Source organism: Marmota monax, unplaced genomic scaffold (assembly GCF_021218885.2).
Source record: "Marmota monax isolate L192 unplaced genomic scaffold, Marmota_monax_Labrador192_F-V1.1 WCK01_AAM20220418_F8-fsc00020, whole genome shotgun sequence".
NCBI classification, from domain to species: Eukaryota; Metazoa; Chordata; class Mammalia; order Rodentia; family Sciuridae; genus Marmota; species Marmota monax.
Window position 1 is genome coordinate 6,169,488 of NW_026692912.1, and position 25,318 is coordinate 6,194,805.

General features: G+C 31.9%; 1 protein-coding gene across 1 annotated transcript in view; it reads right to left on the bottom strand.

The window, feature by feature from the left end:
- The window catches only part of Shoc1 (shortage in chiasmata 1), a 62,897-nt gene that overhangs the window by 25,292 nt on the left and 12,287 nt on the right, over positions 1 to 25,318 (bottom strand). Inside the window, exons 5-13 of the mRNA XM_046451876.1 lie at positions 19,262 to 19,427; positions 18,803 to 18,914; positions 17,111 to 17,264; positions 13,204 to 13,305; positions 12,053 to 12,161; positions 8,255 to 8,349; positions 6,785 to 7,027; positions 3,637 to 4,053; positions 1,012 to 1,131 (exon numbers count right to left, since the gene is read on the bottom strand). Of these exons, the coding sequence (XP_046307832.1) occupies positions 1,012 to 1,131; positions 3,637 to 4,053; positions 6,785 to 7,027; positions 8,255 to 8,349; positions 12,053 to 12,161; positions 13,204 to 13,305; positions 17,111 to 17,264; positions 18,803 to 18,914; positions 19,262 to 19,427 (1,518 nt within the window). The remainder of the gene's footprint in view (positions 1 to 1,011; positions 1,132 to 3,636; positions 4,054 to 6,784; positions 7,028 to 8,254; positions 8,350 to 12,052; positions 12,162 to 13,203; positions 13,306 to 17,110; positions 17,265 to 18,802; positions 18,915 to 19,261; positions 19,428 to 25,318) is intronic.

The window sequence follows — 25,318 nt, forward strand, 5'->3', positions numbered from 1 at the left end:
ATGAGAGAGCCTGTCCGTGTGGGGGTGTGACTGACCACTGACCCCGGGGGCCAATCACTGACCCTGACTTTGGAGTGCGGCCCCCCTCAACCTTCATTGGATGGAATTCTCCCCTGAATTTCTTGTTCCCCAATAAAAGGCTACTCCCTGGCGTGCTCCCTCTCTCTCTCTCCTGCTAGCCCTCAGTAATCCTTGCTGCCCTACCGGGTGGTTCGAGGTGAGAACCAGAGAGGGGAGCCCTCTCGGACCTGGTCATAGAAAAAGGTAACTGAGTCTGTGTGTTTTATTTCGATCTCGCTAGCTAACTTTTATGCCAAGAACCTCATTAATGAAACCAGTGCGCTGGTCGCATGGTGGACCACATAATATTTTTTTTTCCCTCTTCCATTATAAGATTACAAACTCAAGCCAGGTTTGTAGCAATGACAAGTTATTTCTAGTTTTCACTAGAATACCACTAAAGATGGGCATAATCTTCTGGAGGCCATAAATAAAATTGAACCAAAAGAAAGAAAGGTATTTGGGAACTAGTGTCATGTTTCCTTGCTGATTTTAATAACGAGCTTGGTATTCTTAAACAGGTTATGCTTCTGGAGTCCAATAACATTGTACTTTACAGCAAAACAAATTTAATCAACACAGGAATCAACAGTAACTAATTTACATAACTTTGATAGTGACTAAAAAAACAGAGAGCAACCATTTGCAGTTCATTTTCCAGACTGGGCAGTAGAGCCTGACAGTTGGAATTTTTTTTACTTTGATGGATGTAGGAAGGCAGTAGCAGTTTTAATGAAAGAAGAATTAACAATTATTGGACTGGAGTAGGGTAATGAGGAGGGGCTGAGGCAGTAAACAGGGCATGCCAGGACTGGAAATAACTTGAAATGAGAAGTGGAATGAAGAACTTTCTGAAATAAGTAAAGAAAATTACATGGAAAATAAAATTTGTCCTAGACATACAGGGAACGGCTCTCAAATAATTTTGAACGTATTTTAAAGGTAGCATACCTGATGCTTGAACTTCAAGGACATCATCCACTTCCCTTTTCTCATTTATTTTCTCTGGAGTTTTATTAATGGAAACAACAGGACTTTGTTCTTGAAGAGCTGTAGAATATTCTTCTTTATCTTGAAATTCTAACAAAAAATTAATTTGCATTGTTCAGGAGAAACTTCATGCTTTAATTAAGCTTTAATACTTTTTTCTAAAATATGATCATAGTTGCTAAACTTCTTCACTGCAATACATCAGTATTAAATTGAACAAACTCTTCATATCAATAGAGCTATTACAACACTATGCTGGAGAGAAAGATAAATGATAAAATTGTGAAATATGGACAAAAATATGTAAAATATGGACAAAAATACCTATTTTAAGGATTGTTATAAAGATTAAACACCAAGTACCTGTGAGCGTCTCAAGATCAGCAATCACATCATGTTTCTCTCTAATATATAATTTGGTGCCTGGCACAGAGAGTTCAATAAATGTTAGTTTTATTTCCTCTTTCCTAGGTATTGTATATATCTGAGTCCTCATATATATATGTATGTGTTCATATATATATATATATATGTGTGTGTGTGTGTGTGTGTGTGTGTGTAGTTACATTAACTAGAAAGTAATGTCATCCATCTATAATATGATTATAAGATAATTTTAGAAATATATTGCCATCTTGAGAAATTTTAATATACAAGATTTAAATACATGGTTAAAAATATAATAATGGAGTATATCCTAAACTAGATTGTTATTAATTTCAAGTAATACTTTCAATTATCTATAATTTAAAAAGATGTAATCAAGTAATATTAATTGTTGTAATATTTCTTGTCCTTGAAGCAACTACAAAATAAAACAAGTAAAATATTATTTATTACTATAAAGGCTAAAAAGTTGGAGAATAGTGCTTAATTTGAGAGTCAAATGGGCTTACAAACTAAACAACAGAATGAAGTAGAGTTACACCTAGTCCTAGAGTATACTGGACTGGGAAAGAATTGTTCATAGGGAAAAGAGTCATGATGTAAGAGAAGCTGAGGAAAACACCTTATCCTATTGGCAAGTTCATTCCTACAAGCTTACATCCAATTTATTTTTTTTTCAAATTTATCATTTAGATTATTCCTTCTACCTACTCTGGGAAAAAATGTATAAAAAAGCAAAGCAAGTGGAACATAATACTAATTGAGAAAACATCAGAGTACAGAAGCATTTCCAACTAATTTTCCTTTAATTGTTTAGGAAATTAATGGCTAACTTTTTTTAAGAAAATATTTTTTATCTTTTTCTCTTTTCTTGCTGATTTTTGTCATTTATGTTGCTACTATATCCTATTACAAGCTATTAAATATGACAACCAGACAGGGATGTCAGTGTTAATTTTGGAGTGGATTCCTTTTTTAACTAATATAAGTAGACTCTGAAAACATTAACAATTATGAAAATAAATCTTTTAAATGATTCCCATTTTTAATCATATATATAACATGATTCTTTATATTTTGATCATTCTTCTATGTAGATGGTATGCTTGAATTATAGTGAAAACATTGGTAAGAATAATCTCAGTTATGTGTAGAATTGTCACCGAGCAGGGTAAGTTATAACTTGGTCAAACTATTACATAAAAGACAACTTTAAGGTGAATATATATAAACATAAAAGATTACAAAATTCTGAAATATTTAAATTCTATTCTGTATTTTTATGAGATTTTTCTCTATAAAAAATGTTCTGACTGACAAAGTAATATAACTCTAAGCAGATCTACAAAAGGCCAACACATCTTTTGGAAAAGTATATGTAACCACCATGACATTAAGAACTAAAAATCCTGTGTCTATTAATAGTATATAGGACAGACAGTAAGACCTAACTATTCTCTAAGTCACATAAGTATTTATTTTATCAAGACAATATATGTCAAAATTATTCTAGAAAGCCTATTTTTTTAAATAGCCAAAGTGAAAAGATTTGACACATTTCACTACCTTTGATGTGGCTAGAAGCAGGAAACAAGACAATTACAACTGAATCAGAAATTCTTTGGTAACATTATAAAATATAATGAGCAATTAAATGGGAAAAGTCCTTAAATATACATTAAAATATAAGTTAAAATATTGAGATAGGGCTGTCAGATAACAGAAAAAAATAATGGCAGAATGATCAATAAAAGTTGGAAATATTATGAACTTGTATGGCCCAGTTGTAGAAAACAAGTTTTATAGATAGTGACTTTTGTTACAAATTCAAATGCAACTTTTAATTTTTTTTGAAATATATATGTAACCAACTTGAATCTAATGTATGAAATATGATATGTCAAGAGCTTTATAATGTTTTGAACAACCAATAAAAAAAAAAGAAAAAAAAATATTGTGTCCACCTAAAACTAAAAAAATAAATATTAAAAAATTGAAATATATATGTACATCTATATTTAAATCTGTATTTATATATCCATATCTATCTCTACATATGAGTATCATCAATCAATGCAATTTTCTTTGTGAAAAATATAATTTTATCTAAAAGAATGTTATTTCTTTGCCTTTATAAAAATTATGTACTTTTGCTTTATACCTATCATATCTAGGCCAGAATATTACTAAATTACCCACCATCTTTTTTATCATGGTCTATGACTTCAGGCTTTGAGGTGCAAGTCTTGTATTTATTTCGCAGCACAATAAAGTTGCTCAAAAGGTCCAAATCATTCTCCTGTTTTTTACCAGGCTCAAAAGATGCTATCTTAATTCTTGAAGAGGAAGATGATTCATTGGATGGCACCATGCAGTCACGTTCAACATGATCTTTATTGTCTTTCTTTTGTATTGTTCTATCAACTAGCTCCTGATCATTCTTTAGTTTTTCTTCCTTTTTTGGTCTTTCAACAGAGACATATTCATCAGACCAACACAGATCTGGTACTTCTTTTGTCAGGGATGGGCTCTTTTGTGGAAGCAACATATTATCATTTATAGATTTCTCATTAGTAAGTACAGTTGGTGAGGAACAGTTTTTATGGTCTAGCCATGCTGAAAACAGAACATAAAAAACCCAAATAACTTTCATGCCTAAATGAGTATTCTGTTAGGGTATTGGATACCATTTAGTTTTAGTTTCTTTAAACACAATTTGATCTTTGGGAGTATTTGTTTACTTTTTAAAAATCAATTGTTGGTCTAAATAAAATTTTTAAAAGTTAGAAATTTAATATCTCTTTTTTCTTTCTATAGGAGCTAGGTTGCCAGGAAGAGAAAGATTTCCAGAAAAGCCCTACTGCTAATAGGCTTATAATGAGTTATACCTTTGGAGCTAACAATTGCCAAAAACTTAGTTACCAGGCAAGCCACAGACTAAGAAAATACTTGCAATATATACATAACTGACAAAGGACTGTATCCAAAATGAACAAATAACTCCTATAATTCAATATTGAAAAAGCAGTGCAACTTAAAAATTGGCAAAAGATTTTAACAATTCTTCATATAAGGTATGTATATTCTGCAACACGGATGAATCTTAAAAACATACTAAGTGAAAGAGGATTATCATAAAGGCCACAATTAAATTATTTTTTTATTTATATGAAATGTCCAGAAGAAGCAAATCTACAATGACAGAGAATATATAGTGGTTATACTAGGAAGAATTGGGAGTGAATGTTAATAGAGATGGGATTTCTTTTTGGGGCAATAAAAGTTCTAAAACGGTGATGATTGTACATCTCTGTGATTATACTAAAAACCATTGAATGGTATACATTAAATGGATCAATTTTATATGGCATGTGAATTATGTCACAGTAAAGTTGTTCTATTTTTTAAAAAAAGATATATAAAAGACCAATGAGCATATAAAAATATTCTCCCCATCATTAGTCATTAGGAAAATACAGATTAAAATAACAAATGAAATATAGATTAGCTTGTGGTATAGCTCTGCATCAAACTGTATAGTTAAATAGGTGCAGTTTATTATATAAGTTATATCCTATAAGGTAGATTTGAAAAAATTGAAATGCCTCTAGGGCCAACTAAATGATATAAATAACTATAAAGTATATGGCAAGTGCTTAAATCATAATCCTTAGGAAGATAAATTTTATATTTTTCTCCAAAATGTGGCCTACGATTTTAAAATTATAGATATTGATATAAGAAACATTTAATTTTCCTCTTTGTATTAGATATAAGACAAAGGTCCAAGAATAATGTAAATTGCCAAATAACACCTGGCTCAAATTTGTGAGTGCTGACAACTACAGCGAGCTGGGAAGTGCATGGTCTGTTTAGAGTAGTGAGTTACTAAGGGCTCCAGCTAACTGTTGCCACATAAGAATCTGAATCCAGTTTTTAAAGACAAACTTGACAGACCAATCAATATATTAAATCCTCCAAGTTATAAATGCTGTCAAGTAATTGAAACATTCTATGAGTCAATAATGTGTGCTGAATAGGGTCTGAGAGCTACCAATTTTTAACCTCTGAGATAGTCTCTAGAGATAATCTGGTTAGCAGGTAAGTAGGAACTGTTCATTCCTGATTATTTTCCCACACTATTGTATCTTTAAGTATCCATACTCTGACAACTTGACTATGGGAATACAGAAATAGTTACTGCTTCTTAAACTTCAGAATAATACTATCATCATAATTCTGTCAGATATCAAAGTTAATATGTTCTATTTTAACCTCAAATTAGTTATATATCAAAATACTTTAAGTTTCATAGGTTTGATACACTGTTTAGATATTTGCAGGCCCCTGACCTAATCTCTATAAATTCTTATTCCACCATGAGTAACCATCTAGGCCTGAGATGGACTGGTGTACATTTGAGTGGTAAAATCTGGGTATCTGTTTTTCTTCCTACCACATTCAAAGCATTCTGTGGCTTCTATCTTTGAAACACAACTTACAGACAATAATTCTCATCCAAATTCCTTATTTCCTTAAACCAGGACACATAATAACTTCCAAAATTCACTTTTACATATATTTATTTTTTATTATAAACTTCTTTAACATTAAAGTTTACTAGTTACTCTGTGTACAAACTAATCTTAAAATAATATATATATATTTCAAAGAGGTATAATGCATGTTAAATATAATGGCATTTATAGCAACTAAACTAGCAAAAGAGAACACAAAATATATTTGCCTTCTTCAGTTATAAAAGTAAAAAATACTAAATTAATAAATGCTAAGGAAGATTTTTTTTTCCTCAGTATGGGCATTGAACCCAGGACCTTATATATACCAAACTAGTGCACTACCACTAAGTTTTAGCCCCAGACACATGAAGTTTTTTGTTGTTGTTGAAAAGAGATTACTAGATATTATTGAAAACCAAAGTTTAGTTATCAGGTCAAAAATACTTAATGCAAAATGCTGATATAAATATAAACTATACTAACAATCATTTATAAAAGGAAATAATATCAATAGAAAATGACTAGAAATTTAAAAACAGAGATTAGAATTTTAGGACAGAATAGGATTTCAAGATCAGCTAGCTATTTCTCTCTCTCTCTCTCTCCCCCTCCTTCCATCCCTCCTTCCTTCCCTCTCTCCCTCCCTCCCTCTTTTATAAAGTGAAGTCCAGGGAAGTCAGAATTAATAAATCCTGCCACAGCTAGAGCCAATAATGAATACTTGAATTTGGTTTTATTTTCTTAATCACTGAGAAGAAACACAGTTATATAACCTTTCTCATTATGAAAATGTTCACATAAGTTATATTTTATTATAATGTACTTACATTCCAATTGAAGCACTTTTTTAGGCAAAAATATCTCCATTTTAGTATCATTAGAAGATTGATCATCATGACACACATATGTATTTAGATGTTCCAAAGTTTCTCCTATTGCTAGATTTAGTCTTGCTGGTTTCCACCATTCTGCCTTTACAGGATTAATCTCAAGGCTTTCTTCTTTGATGGAAAATATCTTTTTAAAATCTGTAATTGAATATTGACTGTTTGGCTCTTGAATTCTTAGTGCTTGGAAAAAAACCAAGAAAACAGTTTAGGAGGGGGGAAAATAAAGAAAAACATAATAAATAGAACCACACTGAGATTTCTTGATGAAATATACTTTCATTAGAACAAAGTGAAACCTGAAATTATCTGGTATTTTATCCTCAAGATGTTACTATTTGTAAAAGTCTACGTTATAATAACAACAGAATTCACATAAAGGACTTATTTTAATTTTTGGGTATGTCAGGAAGTTAAAATTATTCTGTATTTAGTAAAAGAAGGAACCATATTTTGACCATTTTCAATTACTAAATTAATATATTTGATAATATTTTGAAGAATGTAAGATTTTTTAAGTCAGAAATTCTACTTCATTGTAATGAGCCTACATAAGGCACATTTTTCAGATTTTATGATATATATCATCTTAGATGTTGTGGTACAGAGGTTACTACTTCATTACTTTTTAGCCTAAATAGAAGAAATCATACATGGAGGAAACCAAGTATCACAACTACTTAATATCACTGTCTGCTATCTCAGACTTTGTCAAAGGTACATCCATTCAAAATTAGGATTATGAATTCTGAAATACTAAGTTTGGAATGGTGTTTTTATAATGATATTATTATTTTTGTAATAATAATAATAATACAAGTAGTAATATTAAAAATAGTAATTACTTGTTACTAAACAAATCTGACATTGTGCTAAGTGCTTTATATGCATAATTCTTACATAGTTTCTAAAATAATCCTATGAGATAAGTAATATTTTAGGACCTTTATTGAGATGTTATTGATAAGTATCAAACTGCATTTAGTAGAATAAAAAGTTTGATAACTTTTGAATATGTATGCACTCATGAATTCATTATCATAATCAAGATAATGAACATATCTCTAACCCTCCAATATGCTCTTTATAACACCACCCTGTAATCCACTCAGTGGCAGGGTGCCCCATGTTCTGCTTCTTGCTGCTACAGATTAAACTGCATTTTCCAGAATTTCATATAATGTATTTTTTCTTTTTCTTTTTTAGGAATTACCCAGAAAATCAGCAAGATCAAGATCTTGTCATTTAGCATAATAAACTTTTTAGCACAAATCTAAGTATTTTAGTTTTGTGCCAAGTTATGTATTCTGTGTTAAGCAATGCTCAAAGAAAAATGATATCTACATTTCCATTCATTGTACATTTTCATCTATATTTTCTACTTATCATTGGAGAGCAATTACTCTTTACCTGTATGCAAAAATGAGTTCAAAGAGCTTTTACAGCTTTCTAATTGCCATACCATACAGTATTTATTAGCTGATTCTTCAGTAATAAGCAAACTACTGAAAAAGAAATAAAGTTTAATGAATTAATAACATTGAATCTTTTTTGACAATAAGTTTTTTTAAAAAATATTTATTTATTTTTTAGTTTTCAGTGGACACAACATCTTCATACATCTTTCATTTTATTTTTATGTGGTGTTGAGGATCGAACCCAGTGCCCCGCGCATGCCAGGCAAGCGTGCTACCGCTTGAGCCACATCCCTAGCCCAAAATTTTGTTTTTAATAAAAGTATTTTTCTTTTTTTTTATTGGTTGCTCAAAACATTACAATGATCTTGACATATCATATATCATACATTTGATTCAAATGGGGTATGAATTCTTATTTTTCCCACGTGTATAGATTGCAGGATTACATTGGTTATACAACCACGTTTATACATACTGCCATACTAGTGTCTGTTGTATTCTGCTGCCTTTCCTATCCCCTTCCTATCCCCCCTCCCCTCCTCTCCCATCATCTCTCTCTACCCCATCTATTGTAACTCATTTCTCTCTCTCTCTTTTTTTTCCCTTCCCCCTCACATCCTCTTATATGTAATTTTGTATAACAATGAGGGTCTCCTTCCATCTTCCGTGCAATTATAAAAGTATTTTTCTAAGAAATTTTTACACTCAAAAGCAAGTGAAAAGTTAAATCTTATAAATGTGTAAACTGAAGTAGCGTTCCATGGACAAGATTTCAAATACTTACTTAATTCCTTCTCTGGGCAGGTCTAATCATTTGTAAACTCCTTCGTTATTTCTGCTTGCCTGTAAATCTTTACTCTACCTTCTTCAATGTAATCTGGAGCTAGAAGGGACTGACTTAGGAGAGTTCAGCTCTCCCCTCTATAAACTGACAACACCAATCCTCTAAGCCATCAAAAATAAAAATATAATCTAAGCAAACTTTCTATGTTTATCATGCAAATAGCAGCTTTTACAAAAATTTTTACAAAATGGCTCTACCTAAGACCATTCTATATAGAAATTCTAGACCACTTAGTGTCTGAGGATTAGAACTATGAAAAAGTCCGGACTGACTGTTTTACCTTCTCTATTAATTCACAAATCCTTATGCCCCAAATCTTCCATTCCCTGTGACTGAGAATTGATTGTAGTCTGTTGTTTTGTTTATATGGACTATATGTGAGCATGTGAGTTAAATCCCAATCTAGGGCTGAGGTTGTGGCTCAGTGGTAGAGTGCTTGCCTAGCATGTGTGAGGCACTGGGTTCAATTTTCACCACCACATATAAATAAATAAAATAAAGGTCCATTGACAACTAAAAAGATATTTAAAAAATCTCAATCTAGGCTAATAGAAATCTAGGTTTCATGTTTGCACTATCCAGTTTGCCCACATAATCCAAAAATCTGGTCATGTGGTAGAAAATTTAAGAATCTGGATAATTCTTGAATCTTACTAAGGTTTCTTTAACAATTAGATCCTTCAGATAATAGATAAGTGTTTTTAGCCAAAAAGAAAAAGAAATATTTAGCCAACCTCACAAAATATAGACAAATATTATTGTTCTTAATGAGATTTCTGAAGACATCTTTCCCATCGAATTCCACATCTGCAAATAAGCATCTTTCAACTTAGCCAAGAGACTAAAAATATTTAAACAAGTTATAGTATTTCCATAATTGTCCTATGCTATTTTTAGGGCTCATATCTGATATGGACAGTCCTAATTCATGGTCGAGTTCTGTATAGCACAAATTTACCCTACAAATGCAAATAATTCTTAAACAGAAGATGAAGAAACACTTTTATACCTCAGTGCTAGCTCTTCCATTTTATGGCTTGACATCTTCCTGAGGCTACTATAGAAACTTAAGCAGCCTAAATAGTGATAAGTTCAGAGGCTCAACTCCAGTAACTAAGAACTCAAAACTCAGAATACAGTTCCCAGTTTCCAATATTGGAGTATTCATTACAGACTTGTAGACTTTCCTGTAATTGTCCTGAAAGTGTGTTATTTTAGGATACATTAAGTTGCAGGTTTACAGTATGGAAGAAGGGGACTGTACCCTGCCTAGTTGTGTTAACTGGAGTAAGAAGCAGAGGAATAGGAGAGCTTTTTTTTTTAATAGTTATTTTTTAGTTATAGTTGGGCACAATATCTTTATTTTATATTTATGTGGTGCTGAGGATCGAACCCAGGGCCTCACGCATGCTAGGCAAGGGCTCTACCTCTGAGCCACAACCCCAGCCTGCAATGGGGGAATTTTATTCCAAAATACCAGATTAATCTATCTTATAAAACATTAAATTATATATATGCCAAATGTTATAAGGTAGCAACCAAAGCTATCTCAGACTTTGTCAAAGGTATAATATGCTGGGCTAGTAAGCTATGCAATTTTGGCTCAAATTAGAATACAACAATCCAGCCCTGAAATGTTAGTTCTAAGACTACAGACCATTTTGTGCAGTAACAATGGGGGTATCAAACAGATTTATGGTTCTACATGTCCAGTTTTTCCAACACTGAGATCACACTAATGGAGGTGAATGAGGTCAGTAGATGTCCTCTGTTATAAATGAAATATGCCCCCTTGGTACTGTAAGGGCAGTAAATTGATAGTCAGATCTACTGATCAAAATCCATGCTATTCTATCACTATTCTGTGATCCTAAGCTATTTCTGGTCAGAGATATATGACAAATCTTTTAGACCTCATAACAACCCTGTGAAGTAGACATTATTATTACCCACTATAACAGATAAAGAAATTGAGGCACAGAGCAATTAAGGTCAGAGTTACTAAGTGATAGAATCTGGAAACCTGTCTCTACTTAAGAGCTTTAAACTATTTATTAGCTGAAGTGTGCTCCCACCTTGCTCCATTCATTGTTGAAACCCTAATCCTTAGTACCACCTCAGAATGCGAGCATATTTGAAGACAAGGTCTTTCAAGAGGTAAATAGGTTAAATAGTCATTAGAGTATACCCTAATTCTATAGGACTGGTATTCCTATATGAAAAGGTAAATAGGACAAAGACAAGGAAAAGGAAAGACCCTATGAATACAAAAGGAGCTATTGGTCCTCTATAAGCAGAGGACAGAGGCCTTAGAAAGAAACTAACCTTGCTGACACTTTGGTCGTGAATTTCCAGCCTCTAGAACTGTGAAGAAATAAATTTCTGTTGTTTTGTACCACATAGTTTGTGGTATTTGTTATGGAAGCCATAGCAAACAAATACCTACAACTGCCTTTTATGGCAGTGAGTGCCAATAGAGGAACTATCTAAAGCAATGTCCTAAGTACAATGTTCTGATATCAGGATCTTAACATTTTCAAAGTACCTATTTTTAGTAGTAATATATTCATATTGAAAACTCTAAATGTAGAAAAGTCTGTATTGAGAGAAAACTCCCACTTATAATGCCAGGTTATCCAGTTCCCTTTTGGGTACAACCAATGTTAACTTCTTTCATGTTTTTTTTCTAAAGATATTCTATGTATAAAATAAAATGTGTATATATATGTGTGTGTGTGTGTGTGTGTGTGTGTGTATATATATATATATATATATATATATATATATATATATTCATATATTCCCTTCAGTTTTTCACAATAGGCACTATATTATCTCTTACATGTTTTCATGGAAGTCTTGAAAATTGCCTTCATATAGAGAGATAATTTTTAAAATTGGTTGTTCTGAATCATAGCTTGAGTTCTAGATATAATCTTTGCTTACATTTTACAAACAGAAGAAAATGGAAATGTTTCAAGTCCTGTACACAATGAATTTACTGAAGAAAGTTGACTTGTTAGGTGTACACGAGTTAGTGGTATTTCTAATTCTCCTGGAATATATGAAAATTAAAAAGTTACATAAAATAAAGTAAAATTCAGAACATCTTATAATCAATTATTATGTTTGAATCATTCTATTACAACAAAAATATTTCAATAAAGACAAATTTGGGTTACTTGAGACACAGGCTTAAATTTATCTATATATATAGACACACACACATATTATCTGATATCTCAACTACAATAGTGGTGATCTTTTAGAAATCCACTAACAGCTAAACTTTACTGAGTTTATTTTTGTAAGATAAGTTCTAAGAGTTTTATATATAATAATGGTTTTAATTATGTAGTTTATTTTGTTAGTACTTAGGAGGTAGTACTATCTCACCTTACTGATTATTGATGATGTTAAACAAATAGTATTATGAAAACTAAATCTTCATCTTAATGAGTCTGGACACTAGATAGACTTGCACAGAGTTATACATTTATAGAGTGGGGTTTGAAAATGTATCTTCATTTATTGATAGTATTGAACAGTTTTATCGTGTTCATAAATAAAGCAGCAAACTTCCAAATAGATGATTAATGTGATCCAATTATAAATTTAAGTAGCAGTATCATCAATATGTTTGACATCACATTAGAACAAAATATGATCCTGAGGTTCCAAATTAGGTAAGATAATAATATAATAATGACAGAGCAGAGAATGATGGGATTGTTGTGAGGGGATTAAAAAGCTAGTTTTTAAGAGTATAAAAGAGATCAGCAAGATTGCTAATACTGAGAAAAATATAAAATTTTATTTATTAAGTTATATTTTAAGATTTCTTTTTCTAATATTAATGCTATTTTCTCCATTTTTTGTAACTCTCCTCTATATATAATTCACTCTTGATGTTGATAAGAGTCTGGTAGTAATAAATATAAAGGGATAGAGAAGATGAAAAACATGACAAAGTAGGATTATAATAACCAAATTTTAAAACTGAAACCGACTCAGAATAGATGATATATGTGAATGCATTGTACTTTTGTATTATATATAGGTATCCCTTGATAAGATCAATTATTGAAATTTTCTACCTGATTTATTGCACTCTGGTTCACTCTGGCTTTGAATGCCTGAAATCTCTGTGGAGCTACGTTTTATATCATCAATATCAAGTCCATGTTTGGTAGTAAGATCTGAAAGGAAAAGGAAGAAAATCTACATCAACAAAAGTACTATTAAATTAGTTTTTTTGTAACATTGTTCAGTGGCCTTTTCCTTTTTAAAGTACCTGCTTCACTGTAGGTCAATTTTCCTTTTAGAAAGAAATGGAGATTTAGACTTCAGAAGAAAATGCTGACTTAATGGTGAAAGTTACTTACCTATATATGCCATTCTCTGTCAGTCAAAATTATGTACACATACCCCTCTACTGTCAATTAAAAGTAACAAAGAAATATAAAATTGGGAAAATCTACATAATCCTTGGAAGATAAGATAGGGTGTCAAGTCCATAAGTTATAAAATTTCAAAGAATAAGATAACTTTGAAAGATCTAATCTTCATCAGTATACAATGACTTTCTATGCTCCACTTAGCTGGAATTTTACTTGTGGTCTGGGAATTCAACACAGGGGACTCGTGTATGCTAGGCAATGCTCTATCATCAGTTGCACCCCCAGCCCCTGTCTATATTAATACTGTTTTTTTTTTTTCTAGATGTATGACACATTGTGCCAATCCTTTTATTTTTCACCTTTGTCTTTCTTTTAAGGCACAACTCTTGCAAATAGCATACGTGGTAATTCCTTGATTGTAAGACATAGTTTTTCACGTTTTATGAAATTGTGATTCATCTTATAATGACTTATACTTTGAATGTTTCCCCTTAAACATTTTATTAAACTAATAATGTGTCTTATGGTAGCAGTTGATAATGTGTCTTAGAATTGCAGAAATATGGCAATTAGGTTTACTTTTAAAATTTAATCTAAGAATTGATCTCTCATTTAATGGAGATGCTTAATCAATTTATTGTTATTCAAACAAAGGTGGTACTTTTGCAATCTTATTTTATGCTTCTAATTTCTTTGGTTGCTTTGTTTTATTTTCCAAAGGATTAATTCTACTGCTAAGAGACTTTTTTTCTATGTGTTTAGAAACTATACATCTTATTTTAAATGCATGCATTATCATTAATTTTAAAAACATAATTTATCTTGACTTTTTTTTCTATTAATTGAAAAAAAAAGCAGAATCTCAATTCCCTTATTAACATTAGGAACTCAGCATATTTTTCTACTAAAAGTTTCTCCCAGGCTGTGGCTCAGAGGCAGAGTGCTCACCTAGCATGCATGAGACACTGTATTCGATCCTCAGCACCACATAAAAATAAAATAAAGATACTGTGTCCATCTATATTTAAAAAATAAATATTTTTTTAAAATTTATTTTTCAGTTCTCAGTGGACACAACATCTTTGTTTGTATGTGGTGCTGAGGATCGAACCTGGGCCGCACACATGACAGGAGAGCGCGCTACCGCTTGAGCCACATCCCCAGTCCTAAAAAATAAATATTAAAAAAAGTTTCTCCCTTTCTCCAGGATCTCAGAGGTTATAATTAATTTCTTTCAAAATTATATTTCTGGCTTCTGCTTCAGTATAGCATAAAATATACCAGTAGTTTTTCCTTCCAAATCCTACTAGAATCACAGTAAACATACACAAAAGTGAAGTATAGGAGAAAGGAAGGGAAAATTCATTTGTGGACCAGAGTTAATAGAATTGTAGGAGAGAAAAAGTAGATGAAAAAGAATCTGTAGGCTGGGCATAATAGTGCACTCTTGTAATCCCAGTGGCTTGGGAGGCTTAGACAGGAGGATAAAGAGTTCAAAGCTAGCCTCAGCAATGGCGAGGTGGTAAGCAACTCAGTGAGACCCTGTCTCTAAATAAAATACAAAACGAGGCTGGGGATATAGCTCAGTTGTTGAGTGCCCCTGAGTTCAATCTCTGGTACCCACCCCCCCAAAAAAGAATTAATATATAAAAGAGAATGAAGAGTTTTGCTTCTGACAATTGTTCCTTTTCTTTTGTAAATAACATCTATAATTCCAAATAAAATGTATAAAATGACTACCAGAAGGTTCTATAGTCTAAAGCAGGCAGAAACTGAAGGGAATTGCAGCTGAATGAATTTCCCATTTCTTCAGGTTTTCACTTGAAGGGAGGATGTAGTTGGTGTTGTGTGGGGCAACTAGAACTTGAATAATAACTTGTAATCTTATTGTCTTAAAGAATTATGGACAGTTCTTCCTGAACTAGAGTTCACAGTTACCACAGCAGCTGAAATGACAGGGAAAAATTCAGAAAAGGAGAGAGCCAACAGAGGAAAAGCCCAAAACATGTATAAACTCTCCCTAAATTTCTGAAATATACACTTATGGGGCAGACTCCAAGCACAGTAATTAAGGCTAAATGTATTTAGTAGAGATTTCAGCTTTTTCCCACCATAAGGGAGATTAAGTTTAATGCTTGAGTTCATCCAAGTTAACAGCCTACTAAAAAATAAAATCAACTTGATTCAAGGAACATAGTAAAATACAGTTTCTGTAGTAAATCAGGTATGATAGCATTATGGACACAAACCAAACATGTTTAGCAAAATGAAGAAAACAGGAAAATGTGACTCATACTCAACAAAAATATGTCAATGGACATTAACCCATGAGATGACTCAGATTTAAAAATTAATATACAAAAATTTTAAAATAGTAATAACATAGCATAGTAATAACCACCATATTCTGATTAATACAGCATTCAAGTCAAGTGAAGTGTGGGAGTTTAACAGTGTAATCACAGTAAACTCACTTGTTCTTTCTATCAGCATTTATAGAGTTGAGATTTGCATCCTGCTAAGAAGTTCACGGTCCACCTTGTGGCTTTGAACTCTGTTATACTTTCAAGGTCTAGTATAGATTTGATCCACTTGCTCAGTTGGCTTTTTAATCCCTTGCTTTGACTTGTAGGCTTATCAGTAATTCCCTTGATTTAGTATTATGTGTAAGAATTCCTTCAAGTCTATGATCTGTGGGTGGTAAGTATCGCTCTTCTCAATGGATGTTAAAGATCCCCCTTTCATCCTTCCATAATGCTATATATCTTTGACCATTTCAAATAGAATTTATGAGAGAGTAGTTACATATATGACTCAAATTGTCCTTAAAAATAACTCAATAATATTTACTAAGACTAACTGGGGAGAAATCATCTAAATTCTAGGTTATGCTTCTAGTCATCTGATTCCATGAATACTTATTGTGAGTGCCTTAACTATGAGCTGCTCCTGTAGCTCACTAAAAATAGTATAGAAGCAATAGATAGTGCTTTCACTGTGTGTAAGTAGACAAATCTTTATAAACCCATATAGGTTTTTTAGCTTTATTTGTATAATTATTTTGAAATAATTAGATTAATTTCAGAGAAATTTCAGGCATAGAAAATACAAAGAGAATGATGGGCTGGAGATGTACTCAGTGGCAAGCACTTGCATGCTCAAGACCCTAAGTTCAATCTCCAGCACTGACCCTCCCCCACCAAAAAAAAAGAAAGAAAGAAAGAAAAAGATTGACAGTGAGAAAAGAGTCTTATTAATAATAATTTTGAGATTTCAACATGTAACTTGTACAACATTTTTTTTTTTTGTACCAGGGATTGAACTCAGGGGCACTCAACCACTGAGCCATATCCCCAGCCCTATTTTATATTTTATTTAGAGACAGGGTCTCATTGAGTTGCTTAGCACCTTGCTTTTGGTGAATCTGGCTTTTAACTAAGATCCTCCTGCCTCAGTCTTCCAAGCCACTGGGATTACAGGAGTGTACCACCACACCTGGCCTTGTACAATATTTTTTACAAAATCTGGAGGTTCAGAACATATTTTAATAAGGAACCAAGGTAATATTATTTTATAAGAAATATATTTTAAAATTAATTCTTACCTCTTTTGAATTGTTGTTCATTTTCATCTATACAATTTTTTATTTCTGGTACTATGGTTAGTGACTCCTTCAGTTCTGAGGTTGGTTGAATATCAATTTCTTGTTTGAAGCTTGAAGATATTAAGGATTCAAACTCAGAAGGAAAAGTTGGTGGCTGAAATAATATACAGTTAAAAGAGGCTTTTAGGAGGTTTCCCAAGTAAATATTTTTTAATTTATAAATGTGTAGTTTGCTTAAATGGCATACTGAATTTTAAACTAAAGTCATACTTGATTTTTAAATATACATACTTTGAAAAAATAGAAGTTTAGCAGCCAAAAGTATATTCTATTACAAGAATATTCAAATATTATTCTCTGAGTAATATCTTTTATAATCACTCATTATATTAGTGATGTACATTATTCCTAGATGCAGAAGCATATTCTTTATGCAAAATTAGCAAATTTAGCAAAATTTCAAAATTCTAAATTAAAAACAAGCACTGCAGCAAATGAAAAGTAGTAAATGGGGAGAAGTGAAAAGATTTGATGGAGTGGAATGAATCTTTACTGCACTCCATAGAAAATGTTCTCTTTCATTCCTACTGAACTGGCTTTTTCAACAAGTGAAACTGACTATGTGCACAACTCTCAAATGAAAGAGGAGATGGGGCACTGGAGGGAAGTAGCCAATAGACAATGATTATTTTTACCATCATGTTACATTTTTAACTGTAAGGAAGCCATTTAAATGTCATTATACATACAAACATTATATGTATGTCTTTTGAATATATTAAGAAAACCCCAAAATATAAAATATTTTCAGTTGTTTAAAAAAATTTTTTAAAGTAACTTAGTGAATGTATCTAATCTATATGGATCTAACATTTTGGCTTGTCAAATTGTAAAAAGTTATTTACAGTTTCAACTAGGATTCTTTACATACTATATTATAATAACAATTCAGTGAGCTATTGGAATTGTATGCTTAAAAAGAAGGCTATCTTTGAGAAGTTTTACCTTTAATATGCAAAGGTGATATATATATATATATATATATATATATATATACATTGTTGATGGGTCTTTATTTACTTTATTTTTATATGTGGTGCTGAGAATTGAACCCAGTGCCTCACACATGCTAGGCAAGTGCTCTACCACTGAGTCACAACTTCAGCCCCCCGAAGATGCTATTTTCCTTATTATATATTGGTAGCATTTCAAATTCAGTCTTGGACAATCTGTATTCTTACTCCCTTAATGAGATCACCTCCCATATAGCTTGGGTACTATCTGCTTTGTGCATAACTTATAAATCAATATTTATAGCCCCAGCCTCCAATTTTTAAATTAGACATTACTTCTCAATTTTCTCTATCAGGTATATTAATTAGAATTATCAAAAGACATTTTAAAATTCTCTATACCTGGGATAAATAGCAGATCAATTAAATCAGAATATATCTGGGTAGGACCCAGGCTTTAACTATTTTTAAAAATTAACTCCTCAAGTAATTCCACGGTACAGCCAAGACTGAGAAACTGTATTTAAAAGTAAATTTGACTCCTTAATTTATACACATTCAACTCATTATCAAATCTTTTAGATATGATAAATGCAAATAGTTAATGTTTATTACTAAAAATTTATAAGTGTGCTTTCTTATTTTTATAAAAATATTATTGATAGCCAAGTGTTACAACCTCATTTAAACCTACTTCATCATCTAGTTTCTCCTGACAAAAGTTTTCTTTATCCATATAAAAATCTTCTTTCACACAAACTTCCAAATCTTCTTGAAAAGAGAAATATTTCCTTAAAATAAGAACAATAAAACATTAATCAGGGACTGGGGTTGTAGCTCAGAGGTAGAGCGCTCATCTAGCACATGTGGGGCCCTGGGTTCGATCCTCAGCACCACATAAAAATAAGTAAAGGTACTGCATCTAACTACAACTAAACAACAACAAAACACATTAGTCAGTGTTTACTAAAAGCAAATTATATAAGAAATGTAGTTAACCAAAGTATTCAATGACTACAATTAAAGTTGAAATAAAGCAAGGGTAAAATATCATTGATATCATCTCAACTTGTGACTGTACAAAGAAATATAGGAGAATATTTTCTCCTATAAAAATATTTATAGCACTGACAAATACCTGAAAAGATTAGCTTCTTTGAAAATCTGCTCTTTGAAATCTAAAAGGGGGTCCTTTATCAAAAAGAGTTTTAGTCTACTCAAGAGAGTCTTTAAAGTTGGTAGTTGACTTTTAAGGGTCGCCAAATCATTTATAAAAATTAATTCTTCATCATCAATAAATAAATCTGAAAAGAAATAAGAAATATAAAGGAATAATAAAAATAATAAAAAGTTGTGAAAGTTATACAAAGGGATCTGAAAGCTACTGTAATTAAGCATTAGATATAATTGGGCTTTTCAAACACATTTAAAATTCTTTAGTTCTTCAATGGATTACAAATATAAAACATTGGGCTGGAGATGTGGTTCAAGCGGTAGCGCGCTGGCCTGGCATGCGTGCAGCCCGGGTTCGATTCTCAGCACCACATACAAAGATGTTGTGTACGCCGAAAACTAAAAAATAAATATTAAAAAAAATTCTCCCTCTCTCTCTCTCTCTCACTCACTCTCTCTTAAAAAAAAAAAGACAAATATAAAACATGTAGCATAGTACTAGAACATTAGGTAAAACTCAATACATTTTAATATTATTTAGTAAACCAAGGAGTAGCCAAATGTTCCAAAAGAGCTATACTATAATACTGGATAAAAAGATCTTGTGCTTCCAAATAGCCAGCAAAAATTTAAAGAAATAAAAGTATTTAACTTTGGCTGACTCTGAACTTCTCATCTCTGTATGATTTTAACTTGTAAGGTCTTTAATTCATCCCCCAGAGACTCTGACATGTGGGAAAGATAGTCTACAAAGCCTACAAATGAAACCAATTCTGATTTTACCATTTTAAAATTATTCATGCCTGGTTACTATAAAGTTAATTACAATGAAAATTATACATAAAAGTATCTACTTGAGAATGTGATATGTCTTACATATTAACAAACACTACTGTTAATGGTTAATTGCTGGAATAAATCTTTCCTCTCTATCTGCACCCTGTTGAGTTTTGGTTACTTTAGAATCTTGGCTAACTGAGAGCTCTAACAGTTTCTGAGCCTTGGGAGTTTTAGAGCCAATTTCTGAACATAAAACTTTCCAATAAGCTCCTGCATGGAAAGATAAAAAGGAAAACATATGTACAGATGAGAAACTACTTGGAAAGCCAAACTCCCCAATGTTAAAAACATCTGGAGGGAGAGCAGTGGTCTTCTGTTCGGTGCAGTGGCCTCTCAGTTGAGTGATGGCAGAATGTCATGAGAGAGGAATAATAGTATGGAGTTTTCAGGCAGGGAAATCTCTCCTGGCCAACTACACAAGTGGTACCATATATGCCTAATAAATACACAAATATGTGATGTAAGTCAAGCCATCAGGGAACATCTCTAGTACTAAATGGCTTTGTGAAAAGCCATTATCATCATCATCATCATCATCATCATCATCATCATCATCATCAACATCATACTAGGGAGTGAATCCAGGGTCACCTAACCACTGAGTCACATCCCCAGCCCTTTTCTGTAGAGACAGGCTCTTGCTGAGTTACTTAGGGCCTTGCTAAGTTGATGAAGCTGGCTTTGAACTATTGAGTCTCTTGTCTTAGTCTCCTGAGCCACTGGAATTACAGGCGTGTCAGGCAAGAACTTGTGATATAAACTAGCCTCCTAAAAGATTGTTTATCTGAACCTAAGCTCCTGATAATCTCATGAACAAAAATTTTCATGACACACAAAAGAGAGCTAGTAAATCAATTCCAGGCCCAAGGATGCTGTATTTGAGAAAGTTAAAATGGTTTATCAATATAGTCCATGTTGAAAATATGAATGCGGTCATATTAATAGTAAAACCAGCATTTATTTATATCACCATCTCCACTTTCCTATTCCAAACACAGACCCTCCAAATGTCTTCCCAACCTGGAGATACATTCTGATATTTCTAGGAGTAAGTACATAGGGACACCTCATGTCAGTTTATGAGGCCTTGTTTTCCAACCAGCCTTTTTTGATGCAACCACTTGATGGCAGCATCTCACCACAGCCAATGTTCTCTATAATTCTACAAAGGCTGTTTTACCAAGGGTGCTGCTTTTAAACTCTCATAGCTATGTAGCATTCCCCAGAGTTCTTACTTTATAACAACTACGATGTGTGCTTCACAGATAGAAACTGTTTCCATCTATCATAGGGGAGTGTTAAATTGTCACCAGGAAACAAAATTTTGTCTAGTTAATTGTGAAAAGAAGCAGAAAAAAGAGGTCTATTCATAGGAAAGAGGAAGGGTTTGTTCTTTGCAGAAGATACTTCTGTTTACCTAAAACACTCCAGATAACTAAGTAAAAAAAAAAAAAAAAAAAAAGTTAACTTAGGTGTCTGATCAAAATTATTAAATGATTGATTTGCTAACAAATAAAAAAAACTTTACTGAGAATTAAAAAAAACTTGAAGAAAAGACAAGACAAACCATATTCCTGAATAATAATAATAATTAAAAAACTGGTAAATTTTAAAGGATCTCAACACCATTTCAATTTCCCACAAGGTCTGTTTTGGAACTTGGAGAAGTGATTACAAAGGAAATTTAGAGGAATAAAGATTTATGAGTAGGGAAAAATAACAAAAAGAAGAGACCATTAATACATGCTATAATTGTATATTAAATAGTTAAAACCATATAATACTGACACGATACTAGGCAAAACAATAGAACACAATAGAAAGTCCAGAAACAAAGTCTAATGAGGGCAGGAATTTGGTATATGATGCAAGTGGCATTTCTCATCAGTGGAAAATTATATTGGGATAGCTGCCAGACATTTAGGAAAAAAAATTCCATACTTTTAAACATATAACAAAATCCAGAATAAAACTATCCAAAATCTTAAAGAAAATACAAGTAAATAGTTATCTAATTGTGGAAGAATTTTCTAAGTACAAAAGCAATGAAAGAAACTATAATGGAAAACATTAACAGAACTGGTTAGGTTCAAAGTAAATATATTTGGAGTTACTGATACCTTATATATAAAGATAATATACATGAACAAGAAAGAAACAAAAGTGAGAATCACTTTACAAAAGAAAATTATTTGCATGGCAAATAAACACCAATGATTTAAAAAATGAATAAAATATACTTTTTTTACTTATCACAAGGTTTAAATCAGTAATAATATACTCAAAGAAAAAGCTGGCATTAACAGAGTATTCTTATGCTATGCTAGTGGAAATGAGGGAATAAACCCAGCTATCGTAAGGTTGAAGAAACAGAGAACCCAATACAAGACATGAGTGAACAGAATGCCCAAGGATGATGGTGCTAATGACTGCTTCTAGAACTAAAGTCCCCATAGATAAAACTATTACTAAACTTTATGTTTGAATGTATTAAGAAACTATTTAGACAACTATACAAGGGTTTCAGGATCAGAACAAAATTCATAGAAAACTAAGAAAACAAGTATTAATTTCATAGAGTACAAGAAATCATTGACTACCACAATACTATTTTATACATTGTTATTTTCCCATTTTTATTGGTGTATTATAATTATTCATAATGATGAGATTCATTGTTACATATTTGTACCTATACATGATATAACAACAGAATTTGGCCAATATCATTCTTCAATACTTCCTCTTTCTCTCTATACTACCTCCCCCTGGTTCTTTTCCTCTACTGGTGGTCTCCCTTTGATTTTCACGAGATTCCTCCATTCCCCCCTTTCTTTTCCCTTTTTCTCTCTAGCTTCCACATACAAGAAAAACACATGATTCTTGACTTTGTAAATTTGGCTTATTTTGCTTAATACAATGTTCTCAAGTTCTATCCATTTTCCTGCAAATGACATACTTTCATTCTTCTTTATGACTGAATAAAACTTCACCATGTATAAATACCACTTTTTCTTTATCCATTCATCTGTTGATGGCCACATTTGATGGTTCCATAATTTGGCTATTATGAATTGTGCTACTATAAACATGGGTATGTATGAACTACTCTACTATGATGATATTAATTCTTCAGGTAAATGCCAAGGGGTAGCATATATACATTGTATTTTATACAATCAAAATTCTATAAATACTAACTATTGAACTAACTAAAGTTATAACTACAGTGGAAGAGTGAACAATAGGTAGCATGGGGGTATGTGGTGGTAAAGGAGTAGAAAAGTAGAGACAGTTCCATCTTTGTGTGGTAAAAGTTCAAAATATAAAGTTCCCCCCAAATCAAGAAATAGCAGTATAAATATTTTATATATAGACATATAAGTAGTGTAAATGGCAAAGGTATAGAGTTTCTTTTGAAACTGTATCAAAGAGTTGTAAGCAGTTGCCTCAGGGAAGTGAAAAAATGAGAGTGGTTGATGAAGCCAGGGAATTGATGCTTTTTATGACAAGCATCAATCAACTATTGACTCTCTAAACTATATGCATGCACAACTTTATTTATAAGTATAAAAAGAAAAGATATATTTGCATTTGTTTGTGTATTTCTAGGATGTCCTGAAGGATACCCAGAAAAATGATTATATGTATTGGAAAATTAACAAATATCAACAAACCAGTAAAAAGTAAAAGAAAAGCAGCCATTGTTTTTGTCTTAAAAGTGTTTTGAAATAGGGCTGGGGTTGTGCTCAGTGGTAGAGTGCTTGCCTATCATGTGTGAGGCTCTGGGTTCAATTCTCAGCACCTCAAAAAAATCAATAAAGATAATTTGTCCATCTACAATTAAAAATTTTTAAAAATTTTTGAAATAATCTTATAACTAAGGATTTTCTATCTTTATTATAAGATCCAGCTAATATATAGTATTAATTGAAATTCAAAGTATAATAAGTTCCTTTTGATTTAGATAGTAAGACCAACTTATCTATAAATCTGGAAGCAATCAATATGAATACAAAGAAAATAAATGAAATTGAAAATCTAAATTTATAAAATGATGTTGAATGACACAGGACCTCTTAGGAAATATAGGATATGAATAATATATAATTATTTGGGAAATTAAAGCATTTTTGATTCAGTAAATAGTTGATTCTAACGAATAGTGACTTCTAATTTGTCACCTTAATAATAATCCTATGTTTATGTAACCTACTATTTTTCACAAACCATGTATATATGTATTCCTTTATACATATATACACATTATACATTATTTTTTATTATATTATCCTCACAAAGTTTTATAATTAGAAGAATAAATTAAGAGAAAGGAATTATAGATGAATATTAAAAACCATAACATTTTCCCCCAAATCTCAAAGGACACTTTGTTTTTTATTAGTGAATTTTAATTATACAGAACAGCAGGTTTCACTGTGACATCTTCATACATGTACATAACATACTTTGATTACATCTACCCCCTTACCCTTCCTTAATGTGCACCCCCACCTCCTTATCCTTTCTCTTCTCTAATAATCTCCCTTCTATTTTCATCTTTCATTCTTCCTAGATTTCACAAGTCATGTGATACTTGTATTTCTGAATCTGGCTTATTTTGCTTAACATGATGATTTCCAGTTGCATCCATTTTCTTGCAAATAACATGATTTCATTATACTTATGGCTGAATAATGCTCCATTGTGTATATACACCACATCTGTTGACAGGCTCCTAGGCTGATTCTATAACTTGGCTATTATGAATTGTGTCACAATAAACATGAGTAAGTAGGTATCTCTATATTATGTGGATTTTAATTACAGTATTCACCAAGCTTGGATGTCTGAGCTGCATCCTCAACAGCTTTTATTTATTGATTTATTCTTTTTTTTAAGAGAGAGAGAGGGAGAGACAGAATTTTAATGTTTATTTTTCAGTTTTCGGCAGACACAACATCTTTGTTTTTATGTGGTGCTGAGGATCGAACCCTGGCTGCAAGCATGCCAGGCGAGCGCACTACCGCTTGAGCCACATCCCCAGCCCTTGATTTATTCTTGATGATAGTTGAGCTGAGATCTCACTGTAGTTCTTTCTTTTCTTTTCTTTTTTGGAGACAGGGTCTCACTAAATTACCAAAGCTGACTTTGAACTTGTGATCCTCCTGCCTCAGCCTCC